General features: G+C 40.1%; 1 protein-coding gene across 6 annotated transcripts in view; it reads left to right on the top strand.

The window, feature by feature from the left end:
- RABEP1 (rabaptin, RAB GTPase binding effector protein 1) overlaps window positions 1-11,067 on the top strand; it is a gene marked incomplete at both ends in the record, with an annotated part of 81,892 nt that extends 70,825 nt beyond the window's left edge. For 5 of the 6 annotated variants that reach the window (XM_084236646.1, XM_084236645.1, XM_084236643.1 and 2 more), the window contains 6 exons: window positions 3,490-3,630; window positions 6,312-6,501; window positions 7,350-7,405; window positions 9,354-9,452; window positions 10,023-10,139; window positions 10,966-11,067. In XM_084236646.1, the coding sequence (XP_084092772.1) occupies window positions 3,490-3,630; window positions 6,312-6,501; window positions 7,350-7,405; window positions 9,354-9,452; window positions 10,023-10,139; window positions 10,966-11,067 (705 nt within the window). The remainder of the gene's footprint in view (window positions 1-3,489; window positions 3,631-6,311; window positions 6,502-7,349; window positions 7,406-9,353; window positions 9,453-10,022; window positions 10,140-10,965) is intronic. The other variant, XM_084236644.1, reaches the window with a different exon arrangement.
- Between the last annotated feature and the right edge of the window lie 2,938 nt (window positions 11,068-14,005).

Raw genomic sequence — 14,005 nt, 5'->3', positions numbered from 1 at the left:
TGGTTTTTGATTGGCATTAGGTCAGTATCTGAATGGCATTCAAGCTGCTCCCTAAATTAGTCCTGTTTTGTTGGGAAGCATCTCATCCCTATCATCGACCAGAGAGTTTCATAATTTTCCATTAACTAGAGAACACAAGGTAATAGTCACTGACCTAAGAACACTGTTACATGCTGCCAGAGTTTCATAGTGCATAACCTCCTTATACTCTCTCATCTTTTTTTCTGCTCTTTTAAAACCTTTGCAAACAGTTGATTCCTTGTTAAATGAATGTGTTGCAGGTGACATTGAAGAATGTTTGAAATTAAGGTTGAGGTTCTGTTAATGCTACTGTATTACCCTTTTTTTCAAAATTTCCTTTAAAAGTTCTTATGCTGAGAGAGAGAAATTCGGTTTCTTATGCCCCTTCAGAGAAGAGTACCTGTGGTTGTGGTGGGGATCTTGATATCTTACTGTAACTTTTTATTTTGAAATATTTCCTATTTATGGGGAGGTTTATGGAATGAACACTCATAAAAATCTTTCCTTAAATTTACTAGTAGGGGCCTCCCCGGTGGCGCAGCAGTTGAGTGCTGGGTTGCAAAGCTCCTCGTGGCCTCTGTGGTGCTGGATCAATCCCTGGCTGCTCCCCGGCCACCTGAGGAGGGTCCCACATGGCGCGCAGACCTCTCCTGCCGCCCGCTGCTCCCCTCAGCAGTGTACTTCTGTCCTTCTGCCTGCTCTGCTCCCCGCTCTGGCTCTGGTGAATTCTCTCACCCTCCCGCGCTTCTGACTGTACCCAGTGCTTGTATAAACAAACAAACAAATAAACAAACAAACAAAAAAAAGTAAAAAAAAAATTTACTAGTAAAATTTTGCTACATTTTTACATGCTTGCAATTAATTACTCTTTTAGTCTCTTTCATATGTATGTATGTATGTATATATTATTATGTGTATGTATGTTTTTCTTCTTAGCCATTTGGAACATTATGACACATCTGCCATCTTTGTGTTTCTTAAGGCAGAGAAATTATTCTATGTAACCAAAATTCTGTTATTATATTCTAAAAATCTAACCAAGTCCTTGATTATTTCTTGGCAATGGTTTATTTATTTAAAATGTTGGATCCAGGAATCAGTCAAGAGTCACATATTGTATTTTGCTGTCTTGTCACGTTAGTTTCTTACAGTCACTTTTTTTGGGTGTGACTTTATGACTTTTTTTTAATTAATTTTTTATTTATGTATGTATGCAGGAACGGGGTGTAGGCCAGAAGTGCGGGGGTGAGAGGATTCACTAGAGACAGAGTGGGGAGCATAACAGGCAGATCCATTGAAACACACTGCTGAGGGGAGCAGTGGGCGAGATAGGAGAGGTCTGCTGCGCCATTGGTGGCTTAGCTCCCTGGCTGGGGATTGAACTCAAATTCATTCTGCAGTGGCTGGGAATAGCTTAATAGCGCTGAGACTTAACCCCTGCACCACCAGGGAGGCCCTATGACTAACATTTTTGAAGAATCCACACCAGTTATCCTTATAGAATACATATGTCTGATTATTTCCATATGAGTAGATTCAGGTTAGACATTTTGGCAGGAATACTACATAGATGAAATGATTCAATGGGAAATTCATAACATCAAGAAGTATGTAATAATGGGCGTTTTGGTTGTTGTTACAGCTTGATCACTTAGCTAAATGTGGGGACAAAATAGTTTCAGAATGACCACACCAATATCGCTGTCAATAGTAAATCTACTAAGTAAAGCTCAACATTTCTTTATATTTCTTTCTGTTCTTAGAATGTATCCCAGGTAAAGATTTACAGTTAGGATACTGTGTTCAAAAGTCAGTTGAGCTGATTTTCACTTGTTACCAATATAGTTAGTACCATTTGTTTCTGTATTATGGTTTGGGATTTGCTGTTTTCTTTTTTAATTTACTCTTTTTTTTTCTTGAACATACAAATGGAAAACTATTAAAATGTAGCAGTATCCAAAAGTCTCACTTTCATTCCCTGTCCTTTTTCCCCTGTTCCTACCCACCCCCTTTAATGATCATTTAATTTTTGTTTTTTCCTCTGTCTTTACAAAAATAAATCAGTATACAGTTCTTCTTTCCCTTTTATATCCCAAAAGTAGTAGGATACTAATATATGGTATAAGTGGATTGAAAGTGATAATAAAGCATAACTGATTCTGGTCTGAAGATAATGAGAACCAACAGAACTGATCACAAGTTAGGCATTACCTTGACTTCCAGACAGCAGCCTGCTTAAGAAGCAGTTATTACTTCTGGAAAATGTTCTTGAGTCCTTTCCCCTAATTTGATACCCTTTTGTCCTTTTATCATGGCCGTACCATTCTCTGTCATGACACTTGGGAAATTTTTGGCTTACTTATCTTTCCCTCTGCTGCGCCTTCAACTTCTCCAGAGAAAATTATCTGCCTTTTATCTCTGTTCCCAGTGAACAGCAACATGTGAAATAGATTAGGGCCTCTCTGGTGGCTTAGGGGGGTTAAGCCTCAGCACTATCATGTTTTCACTGCTGCAGCCTGAGTTCCATCCCTGGCCAGGGAGCTAGCCCACCTGTGGCCCAGCAGACCTCTTCTCTCTTGCTGTCTGCTCCCCTCAGCAGTGTATTTCAGTGGATCTGCCCTGTTCTGCTCCCCACTCTGTTTCTGGTGAATCCTCTTCCCCCCCCGCCCCATACCTCTAGCCTACTCCCCAGCTCTTCTATGCATAAATAAGTAAATGAATCTTTTTAAAAAAAAAACTAAATAGATTATTACCTGCTAAATAAATGTTGAGTGAATAATGTACAGTTTATACATAATGATTTAAAATTATTTAAAATCAGCAGATATTAAATACTTCTGCAGAATTTTATCTTAAATTAACTGGAATAACTTTATATTGATATAAATTCATAAAAAATACCCAAAATTATTTTATATGTGAATAGAATGCTCCATTTTAAGAATGAGTTACTTAAGTGTCCTATATTTCTTAATGGCCTCCAATATTTGTGTTCCCTGGGCCATTCACAGTGATCCTGCACTTGAACAAATGTATGCAATGAAAGATGAAGATGCTGCTTTTTGCTTCTCTCTGCTTCTGTTGAATGCATGCCATGAGGAAATAGGAATTGTTTTGGAGTACATGCTCTATTTGATACAGGTCTTGACTATGTCAGCCCTTTCCAATGAGCTAGAGATACTGTTCCTTCTGTAGTCCAGGGATGTGGGGGAAGACAGTCATTTTAAGCTTTTGGTAGAAACAGTGGAGATTTAGTTCAGATACTTGCTTTGTTGCCTGTCCCCTTTAATATATGTAATGGCTATAAATCAAATAATCTTTAAACTGGTTTTCATGTCATATATAGAACTTTATTATGTACCTCTCTTCTCATCCCTCATTTGGTTTGGCTTTCGTTTTTTCCTGTTGCAGCTACCAGCTGATAGGATTTACCTTTCTGGCTGTGATTAGTATCTGTTTCTATTCTAGGCAGTGCTGATGCAGTCACGGGAACAGGTTTCAGAAGAGCTGGTGAGGTTACAAAAAGATAATGACAGTCTTCAGGGAAAGCATAGCTTGCATGTTTCCTTACAGCAAGCAGAAGACTTCATTCTCCCGGAAACAATAGAGGTGACTTGTTTTCCACATGATCAAAAATATAAACAAGTACATTTTCTGAAATGGCTCTAATTTTTTTAAAGACTTAATTGAGATATAATTCAGATACCCAACGATTCACCCATTTAAAGTGCACAATTCTTTGGTTTTTAGTATATTCTCAGATGTATAACCATCACAATCAATTTCAGAATATCTTCATCTCTTCAAAAAGAAACCGTTTCTTCATCGTTGATTCCTTCTCCCAACCTTAATGAACCACTAGTCTACTTTCTGTTTATAGATTGGCCTATTCTGGACTTTCACATGAATGAAATCGGACATTTTATCATCTTGTGTATCTGGCTTCTTTCATGTAGCATACTGTTTAAGAATTATCTATGTAGTAGCATGTCCATTTCTTTACTTTACTTTTTTATGACCAGATAACACTGTGCTGCGTGTGTGTGTGTGTGTGTGTGTGAATTTATTTGTCTGTTAATGGACACTTAAATTGAATTTACTTTTGGGCTATTATGAATAATGCTAACATGTACATGCTAATCATTCATGTACAGGTTTTGATGTGGACATGTTTTCATTTTTCTTGGGTATAAACCTAGGATTGGAATTGCTGGGTCATAAATCATCTGAGGGCGGCACTCCATCTGCCCGCCTGTGACTATGCTGGTGCTTCTTTTCACCAACTCTCTCCTGCAGGGCAGCAGCTTCCTGCCTTCCCGTGAACTGTACCATGCCAGGACTTCTCTTCACTGACCTCCCTCAGCGGAGGCTGCTCTCCTCAAGGCCACCCCAGCCTGCAGGCATGCAAGCCTCTCTTAGCAAACCTGTTCCTTTCAGGGCAGCTCTTCCTGCCTGCTTGTGTCTATGCAAGTTTCCTTTATTCTTCTGTCCCTTTCCCTAATAAACCTGTTCTTTAAATATATTTAAAAAAAAAAATTAGATCATCTGAGGATTTCTCTACATTCTCACCAATATTTGTTCTCTCACTTTTGATTATAAACTTCCTAATGGGTATCTCATTGTGATTTTGATTTGTATTTCCCTGATGACTAATGATATTGAGCATCTTTCATGTGTTTATTGGCCATTTGTATATTTTCCTTAGAGACATGTCTCTTCAGATCCTTCACTCATTTTTAAACTGGGTTGCTTATTATTACAAGAGTTCTTTATGTTTTCTCAATATAAATCATTCTCTTAGCATATAAATGATTTGCATTGTTTTCTTTCACTCTGGATTGTCTTTTTCACTTTCTTGATGTCCTTTGAAGCACAAAGGTTTTTAATTGTGATAAAATCCAGTTTTTTTTTTCTATTAATATTTTCTGTGTCATAGCTAAGAATCTCTGCCAAATCAAAGATCTGTACATTATTCTGGCAGGTCCAGATGGAGAATGCATCAGAAGTTAGGTCACCAAGCAGGCTTCTTGTAATGTCTTTCTGTCTAGTACTTCAAAGGGTTTACCACCCTGTTTTCCTTTTGTCTTCTAATAACTTTTATGACACTTTTAATACTTCCATTCTTTTTTTATAAATTATTTTAAAATCAAACATTATAGAAACTTATAGTTTTGTAAGTAACAGTTTTCCCCTATTCTACTCTGCAAACTAAACCTCTATAGTTTGGACCTTATTCTTTCTCCCTATATGTATGTGAACAATGCTGTGATATTTTTGTTGTTATTTTGTTTTTATTTTGCTCATTTACCAGGGCTCCACTGCCTACTTTGCCATTAGTTCCTTGTTCTCTCTTAACCCACTTCCATCCCCAACTTGTGATATCAGCTCAGGTTTCTGCACCTTGGGAGAGGGAGCTCTCCATTTGAAACTGGTGACTGATCTCATCAAAGAGAACGTTTTGGGAATCTGTCTACTTTTACTATCAGCATGCTACTTTCAACTGACCGTTATTAAACTTTTCTCTTTTGGTATTAAAGAGTCCTTTCTTCCATTTTTTCTAGAGAATTTCAATTCCTAAAAAGTCCCAAGAATCTTTGAAGGATGTAATTAGTATATAAACTTTAATTCTTAGACTTGACTCAGTAATGCATTTTATGAAATTTTTCTTGTGTTACAGTTTATACTCTTATTTTTTACTCTTCTTTAACTTATACTTTTGGTAGTTATCAGGAATTCTAGTTTTTACTTTAGGGTTTCTTTAGGATATAGTTGGGAGGATTTTGAAAAGAATGACAACAAAAGTTAAGGGAAAAAATAAGAAGTAAACTGAATTATAGGAAAACAAGTGATTATCGTAGAAAGGCATTCTTTGTTATATTTGCCTCTGGCTTAACATAGTTTCACAAGAGTTTCACACTTGGCTTCTAAGTTTCAGACTTTTTGGCCCTCATTCCCTAACTCCCCTCAAACTTAAGCAAATAATAGAAGTTCCCATGCTATTCATAGTAAATGCCACATTGTAAGCCATCTAACATTTTTACTTTTCTGCTTCTGAAGCAGTTTTGAAAGGAAAATATAGTTCACAATACACATTGACTGAAAATAAACTGACTGTTGATATAGCATGTGCCCCTTGAAGCCCGTAAGTGGGTTGGAGTTCAAAGTCTTAAATTCTGAACCATTTAAAACAACGTCTGAAATTCTGATTGCAGAAAATCTTCAGCTTCATTTCATTTCTTTGTTTTCTTTCACTCTCACAAACCCAATAACTATTTGTTTTTTTAATCCAGGCACTTCGGGAGTTGGTATTAAAATACCGCGAGAACATCATTCATGTGCGGACAGCAGCAGACCACATGGAAGAAAAGCTGAAGGCTGAAATACTTTTCCTAAAAGAGCAAATTCAGGCAGAACAGTGTTTAAAAGAAAACCTTGAAGAAACTCTGCAGCTGGAAATAGAAAACTGCAAGGAAGAAATAGGTGAAGATAAAAGTGATATAGTTTAGAATTGGAGGCACAAAAGAAAATTTCTAATTACAAGAATTAATATATGGTCATGCAGTGTGGAAAATGAAAGTAGAGGAAAGAATCAAGCACTTAATCCATTTTTCTAGGTGTTCTGATACATCTAATAATGGGGAGTAAAAACTAAGAAACAGGACAAATGAGCTACTCTTTGGCAGTTAGTAGTAGCTAGGAAAGCTTGAAGCCAGACCATTGGGGAACATTATTAGATGGGGGGCATTTCCTTGCAATACCTCAGTTTGTCGACACACTCCTGCTGGGGCTATCTCATTCCCCCAACCCCCACCCCAGAGTTGTGTGGATAGTTTCTGATAACTGTATGCCTCTGCCCGAGCTTGATTGGTTGGGGAAAAATTTTTTTAAAAGATTTATTTATTCATACAAGAGCTGGGGTGCAGGCCAGAGGTGCGGGTATTGAGAGGATTCACCAGAGACAGAGTGGGGAGCAGAACAGGTGGATCTATTGAAATACACTGCTGAGGGGAGCAGCGGGTGAGAAAGGAGAGACCAGGTCTGCTGCACCATGTGGGTTGCTCCGTGCTGGGGATCAAACTCATGTCACAGTGGCTGGCATAGCTTGATAGCACTGAGACTTTAACCCTTGTGCCAGCAGGGAGGCCCTAGTTGGGGAAATTTTTGACAAAGGAGTGTTGCATTCTTCCCATGCTCTCAGTATGTTGACTCCTTCCATTGTATGAGATTGAGCTTGTAGTAGAAAGGGATATTTTAAGACAAAAATTTAAATGCCAAATCATAAATGCTAACCTTGCCTTTCCTTTTTTTTTTTTTTTCCCCCCTTCTAGCCTCCATTTCTAGCCTAAAAGCTGAATTAGAAAGAATAAAGGTAGAAAAAGGACTGGTGAGTTTCATGAGTTTCAGATTAATTCTGTCAGCGATCACTAGTTATTTATTGAATCCTGCTGTGCTAAGCTCAACAAATAAAAGATAGACATAGTCCCTTTACAAAACTTGTCTCATGGGGAAAATATGACAGGATTAAGATGTGAGGACAGTGGAGACTGTTCTTTGAGTCCTGTGTCAGGGCATGTGTTAGCTGGAGGTGGTCCAGGGAGGACCAAGATGTGACTGCACCCCGCAGTCTCCACTATAGTCAGATGGTCATGACACAGTCTGTACTTAAAGCTACACTAGAAATATATATAAAATCTTTTTCAAACAAGAAGTGGTGTTTTCTAGCTGACTTAGAGTCTTCTCTTAGATAACACTAAGACCTTGTTAAATGGCCCCAGTCTGTTCCCTGGCCTCTTTGTTTATGGATCAGTGACTTTTACCTCCTCTTTGCCCTTCTTTCCCACATGCTGAGCTGTGCCTTGCCCCACCACTGACATTTCATTCACATCCCTCACCCCAATCTACTGTCCCTCCAGCTCTATATTCATGGACCCATCTGAGTACCTCAATTCAGAGATCTTTAATTCTCTGAACTTTTCCTTTTCTCTTAGCTTTAGCAACTTCTTTATTTCTTTGCTTTCTGTCTGTCTAGGCTGCATCCTGTAAAAAGATGAAAAAATCTTGCATCTTCAGCTAGATTCCCACTGAAACCCACAAGTCCCCTGATGCCTTGTTCTCCTGATGCCCTGTTCTAACAACCCATTGCAGTCTGTCTTCTGCCACCACTGTAATGTCAAGGTTGCATTGGCAGAAACTACCAGAAACGTGTCCAACTCTTGCCACTGCCACTGTGGTTGCAGACTTCAGTCCTCACCAGACTTATTTTAACAATCTAACTTCTTTTCCTGCTCCCACATTTTATCTCCTTCCAGTTTATCTTCACACTGAAACCAAGGTGAGCTTTAAAAATTACAAATGACTGTGTCCCAGTCTGATTAAAACTCCTTTAGTGATTCTATTTCCAGGATCAAGTCCATACTTCTTAGCCTGGCCAGGAATTCCTGCCTCACCGCTGCCTTTATGGTCTCAGCCTCCAAGCCCCAGCGCTCTGTGCTGTAGTGTAGGCAAGAATCACCACATTTCCTAAACATATTTTTATACATGTTATCCACTTCATCTTTTTTGGATTATCTCACTTTACTTTCTCTCCCTTACCATCCTTTTCCTTCCATTAGATTTTTTCATCTTTTACAGGTCAGGTATCTCTTTAGGGAAGTTCTTCCCAACTTTTCAGTAGAATTAAGTATTTCTTCCTTCATGTCCATGTGCCGTAATGATTATTATTTTTTTTTTAATTTTTTTTTTAATAGAGGCATGCTTTATTTATTTATTTGTTTGTTTGTTTGTTTTGTTTATACAAGCATTGGGTACAGTCAGAAGCGCGGGAGGGTGAGAGAATTCACCAGAGCCAGAGCGGGGAGCAGAGCAGGCAGAAGGACTGAAGCACACTGCTGAGGGGAGCAGCGGGCGGCAGGAGAACAGGCAGGCTGACTGAAATACACTGCTGAGAGCAGCGAGCAAGTCAGGAGAGGTCTGCTGCGCCTGTGGGTTGCTCCCAGGCCGGGGATCGAACTCCTGCTGCAGAGGCTGTGGCTAGCTTCATAGTGCTATGCTTAACCCCTTGCGCCACCAGGGAGGTGGCATAATTATTTACATGTCTGTCTCTCCTTGCCAAGGCCTTAGAACATAATAGATGCCTAATGTTTAATGAAAGATAGAAAAGGTCCTGAAAATAAACTGAAGCTCCACGGAGATCAAAGGGTGAGAAGAGTGAACGTAAGCATGGCCAGCGTCTGAGGTCTAGGAGTCCCTGAGGGTTGGGGGGTGCACATCTCCAGGCCACAGGATCCTCAGGCATTTCTGTGAGTTTAGTTTTTTCCTTCTTAATTTCACAGTTGGAGTCCACATTAAGAGAGAAGTCTCAACAGCTTGACAGTCTTCAAGAGATAAAAATCACTTTGGAGGAACAGTTAAAGAAAGAGACTGCTGCTAAGGTGATATTTTTGTTGGTAATTTATTTTTTAAAGATTTATTTGTTTATGCATATAGAGGTGCAGGGGGTGAGAGGATTCACCAGAGACAGAGTTGGGGAGCAGAACAGGCGGATCTACTGAAATACACTGCTGAGGGGAGCAGTGGGCGAGACAGGAAAGGTCTGCTGTGCCACGAGGGTCACCTCCCTGGCCGGAGATTGAACTTGTGCTGCAGTGGCTGCGGATAGCTTCCTAGAGCTGACGCTTAACCCCTTGCACCACCAGGGAGGCCCCCCACCCAGATGCTTTTTGATGATCAGTCACCAGGCTGTTGGGGTGAGCCTATAGGAGTGGGGGGTGCAGCACTTTATTTTTTCTTCTTTCATACTCAGTTTATTTTAGGACCTAGAGCAGATAGCTAGGTGGCTTGCCCATTGCTGTGTAGATGAAGGGAGGCGAACAGGATCCATGACTGTCATGGGCATCCACCGTCCTCTCGAGGGTAGGAGACCACAGGTTCCTAAATTTCCGAAGTGCTTCTGACCCGAGGCTCTTTGGCATTAACCCTCATTCAAAACTTGTACTTTCTAGGTTTCCGTTGAACAACTCATGTTTGAAGAGAAGAACAAAGCTCAGAGGTTGCAGACAGAACTAGATGTCAGTGAGCAAGTCCAGAGAGATTTTGTAAAACTTTCTCAGACCCTTCAGGTGAGGCATTCGGGGTACCCCAGGACTCTGCACCAAGGCACTTTTGGGGATCTTGGTACCCAGGAGAGGCTTGCCAATCCCTGACTCAACCACTGACAATAAGAGCTAGAGGTTTAGAGACGAAGGCTGCCCAACCCTGGCCCCAAACAGCTGCTTGGTCATTTGAAACAGAAATATATTTCAGGCTTATCCCACTTTCCTTTCCCTTCGGCACCTCGCTGGTTTTGCCACCTTAACCCTCAGCTGTAAACTCCTCAGCATACCATGTAAGACCCCTCCCTAGCAGGCTTAGCCATGTGTTTTATTTGTTCCTCTCTCTGCCTCACGTCATACCTGTATGTGTGAGAGCTGCTTGTGGTTGCTCAGCCACGGCGCGGTGTCCCTCTGGTAGGCAGCTTGCTTTCATTGCCCTTTTACCCTTTCAAGGCCCAGGTTAGGATTGTCTTTGCCATAATACCCTCTGTAGGTCCCCAAAGTGGGCTGCAGTCTCCTGCTCATGGTGCTTTGGCATTCGATGGGCATCTACAGGGACATTTACTGTACTGTGACAAAACTCTCTCACACCTTGTTTCTCCATCTGAACTGTGGGTTCTCGGGGCTCAGTCTCTCATTTATGTCCATGGTCCCAGCATCTTGTGCTAGGTCTGTGAGAGCGGCTTTGGGAAATTTTTGATTATTTTTGCTGTTTTCTTTCTTTGAAGTGACTATTCTCTGAATTAATTGCTCCATTTCTGCTCTGTTTCTGCTCCATTTCTGAAGTTCAAAGTAAACTTCAGGAAACCTAAGTGGAGGCATCTGCACTGAACTCAATGCATTGTTTCTCCAGGTGCAGTTAGAGCGGATCCGGCAAGCTGACTCTTTGGAGAGAATCCGGGCAATTCTGAATGACACCAAACTGACAGACATTAACCAGCTCCCTGAAACATGACACCCTGATAGCAGGACTCTAGCCTGCACTTTGGATTTTTAACTCATCTTTAGAGCAACATTAATTATTATTTAACTCTTAACTGAAGAAGCAGAAGTCACAAAAAAAGGGAAGACTGGAGAAATGCTTATTTCTAGTGGAAGAATGTGCAGCACAGGAACAGCGACCAGCCAGAGTAACTTGCATCAAAAAAACCTTTCCAGTGGGAACACTAACGAGACTCCAGTCTCAGCCCAGCAGGTGTGGTGGAGAAAGTGCTGTTTCCTTGCCTGCTTTATCCAACATTTCCCTACCCTAATGCAACATCCTCCTAAGTGTTTGGTATTTTCTGTTCTTAGGTATTGGAAGAGAGCCTTTTCTGTTGATTAGAGTTCATCAGTAACAGTATTCAGCTAGCAGACAGAGGTGTAGTATGCTGTATGACTATTTTATATTAAAATATGAAGTTTGAGAGCAGGCCATTGGCTAATGACTGTATTTCCTAGCTCACTGCTTTCCGTTTTTTACCACTTTATCTTGAGATGGAAGACCTTAAATGCTACTGAAACTTTCCTGAGACCCCCTAAGACAATGGCAAACAAAAGCAATTCAAGAACTGAATTAATTGTGAGAATCTGAAAACATGGCTGGGGCTTCTGTTGAGATCAAAGGAAAAGCACAAGAAGCAGTTTGGAAGCACTTTTTCTGCTACCTGGATGATTTTGTGCGCCCACAGGTACCAGAGTCAAACTTAACTGGCACCATCTACTCTTTCAAAAACTGTCTTAGTTATTGGATCAGTGGAAAGAAAAAAAATTACAGAACAAGCTGTGTCTGACAACATCTAGTATAAATTTATAAATCTTATTTTCAACTCAAATCTGTGGGCCCGAATACTACTAGTCTCAAACACCAACATGCTAACTAGGTTTGACAGATACCTGTTTTGTATTTTTCTTTTATAATTTAGACCTGGGGTGTGATGCTTACTGAGGTTGTGGAAAACCCAGCTGGTATAGTCATCGTTTTGGAAATCGCTTTGTAATTTCTGTGAAGTTAGATTCCTTTCCAATGTGCAAAAGGCTTCAATGAGCAGGTTATTTTTGCCATAGCCTTATGAAATGTTGCGGAAAGCACAAAGACCAGATTCAGGTTCACGCTTTACCTGCCGCTGTTCTATCAGGCAGTGGAGGGCAATACTGTAGTTCGTACAGGTGGTTCAAAATAAAATTATTAGTATCAAATACCTTTTGATACTGGTGTTGCATAACAGCAGGGTACTGGAAGGAACTTTATGGGAATTAAGTGGATTAAGTAAGATCGGCTCATGGAAAGCCACCATCAACTTAGAATTTAAAGTGAATTGTGTTTGTTATAAATGAAGTTGTAATGGACTAGCCTTAAAGATCTTTATTTCTCTGTCTTCCACAGAACAAACGATAAGGACTACATACCTCATCCCCTGGGTTACTGTTGTAGTCTTGCATTCATAATTATGAATTTAAAAGTAAAACTAATAATGGAAATAATGCTATAGGCTTGCCATGCATGAAACATTTTAATTGGTTTAAAGTCCCTTTGTATAAAGTGCTACTTGGTTTAGATAGAGGAAATGTATATCCTCATTGAGTTACAGGGAATTTCATTCCAAAATGCAGTCAATTTAAATTATATACGCATAAGACTAGTCCCTTAGATTATCCACCAAGCTGACCTGTTTCAGATTATTAAAATTGGCACTTTAAAACAGGATGGGTAATTCATAACCTTCCTGCACTAACTGAACATAGCTCCAGGGACTTGCTGAGATCAGGCATCTTGCAGATGTTTTTCTTCCTAAGATGGTATGGGGCCAGTAAAATCATGATTAAGGAATGTTTTTGGTCTCTGTTGTGGCAGATGCGATCTGTTGAGAAAAATAGCCTAGAAAAACCCAAACTAAGATTCTGGGGTTTGTATTTCTGGTATGAAACAAACTGTTGGGACATTCTAGTAGAAAAAACTCCTGGAACTGGGTTTTCTGTAGAAGTGGGCAGCTGATTTTGGAGGTAGGATTTTAGCGCTTCTAGACAAAAGGACAGTTGGGTTTCATGAGTGTTCCTGTGCTTGTATTCAGTCTGTACACTTGTTCTCACGCATGTCTAACCTGATTTACCTCCTACCTGTAACCTACCTTATTACCATGTGGCTTTTAATTGGCAGTCACTCAGCCATTTCTAGGCAGGTACATATTACCTTTCAGAACTCATATTGATAGGTATAAAAAGATTACTAAAGCTGAGGACAAGATTTATACTGCATACCAGCCATTTTCTTCTTTCTCCCTTTTGAGGTCCTGCACCTGCACCTCATACCCAGCAACAGGTATTGGAACATAGAGCACAGCCAAACCCAGCTCTGAAAGGTAATACTGCCTGTCAAGGAAGTGAGCTAGCAGTGGGCTTGCGATTGTGGATCTTGAGTTCGGCTCTGAGCGGACTGCAGGTGTTAACTGTTTGTACTGAAGGCGTGTCCTTAAGAAGAAAGTGTTCAAATTAAAAAAGCTGCTGCCTAGTATACTGTGTGGTCTTTTCCTTGGAATCCCGGGGTTATGTCCCTCTTCAGACTCATGTTTGTGGTGCTGCTACTTTAAAATGCAGCTCTTATTCTTGTGCAAATACAGAGAAAGCTCAATAGGAATGATCTGGTGGTGGCTGCAGCTGAATGTCTCGGGCTTTTTTTGTTTTCAATCCTAGGTCACTGCTGAGTACAAGCAGATTCAAACTTACATAGAAAGCACATTCCACTGTTTAAATATAAGCATTTATTCAATAATTATAAAACAAGTATAAAAATGAACAACCACACTAAGTTCTTCCCAAAATGCCTCTTTATAAATTAGATAATGCCACCTGTTTTACAGTATGAGTTTAAGCCTTCACTTGTGTTAACTTCAGTTGTGAGTTTGTTCCTGGTGTTG

Source organism: Talpa europaea (genome assembly GCF_964194135.1).
Source record: "Talpa europaea genome assembly, chromosome: 7".
Taxonomy (NCBI): domain Eukaryota; kingdom Metazoa; phylum Chordata; class Mammalia; order Eulipotyphla; family Talpidae; genus Talpa; species Talpa europaea.
This window is presented reverse-complemented; position numbering and strand designations above follow the sequence as displayed.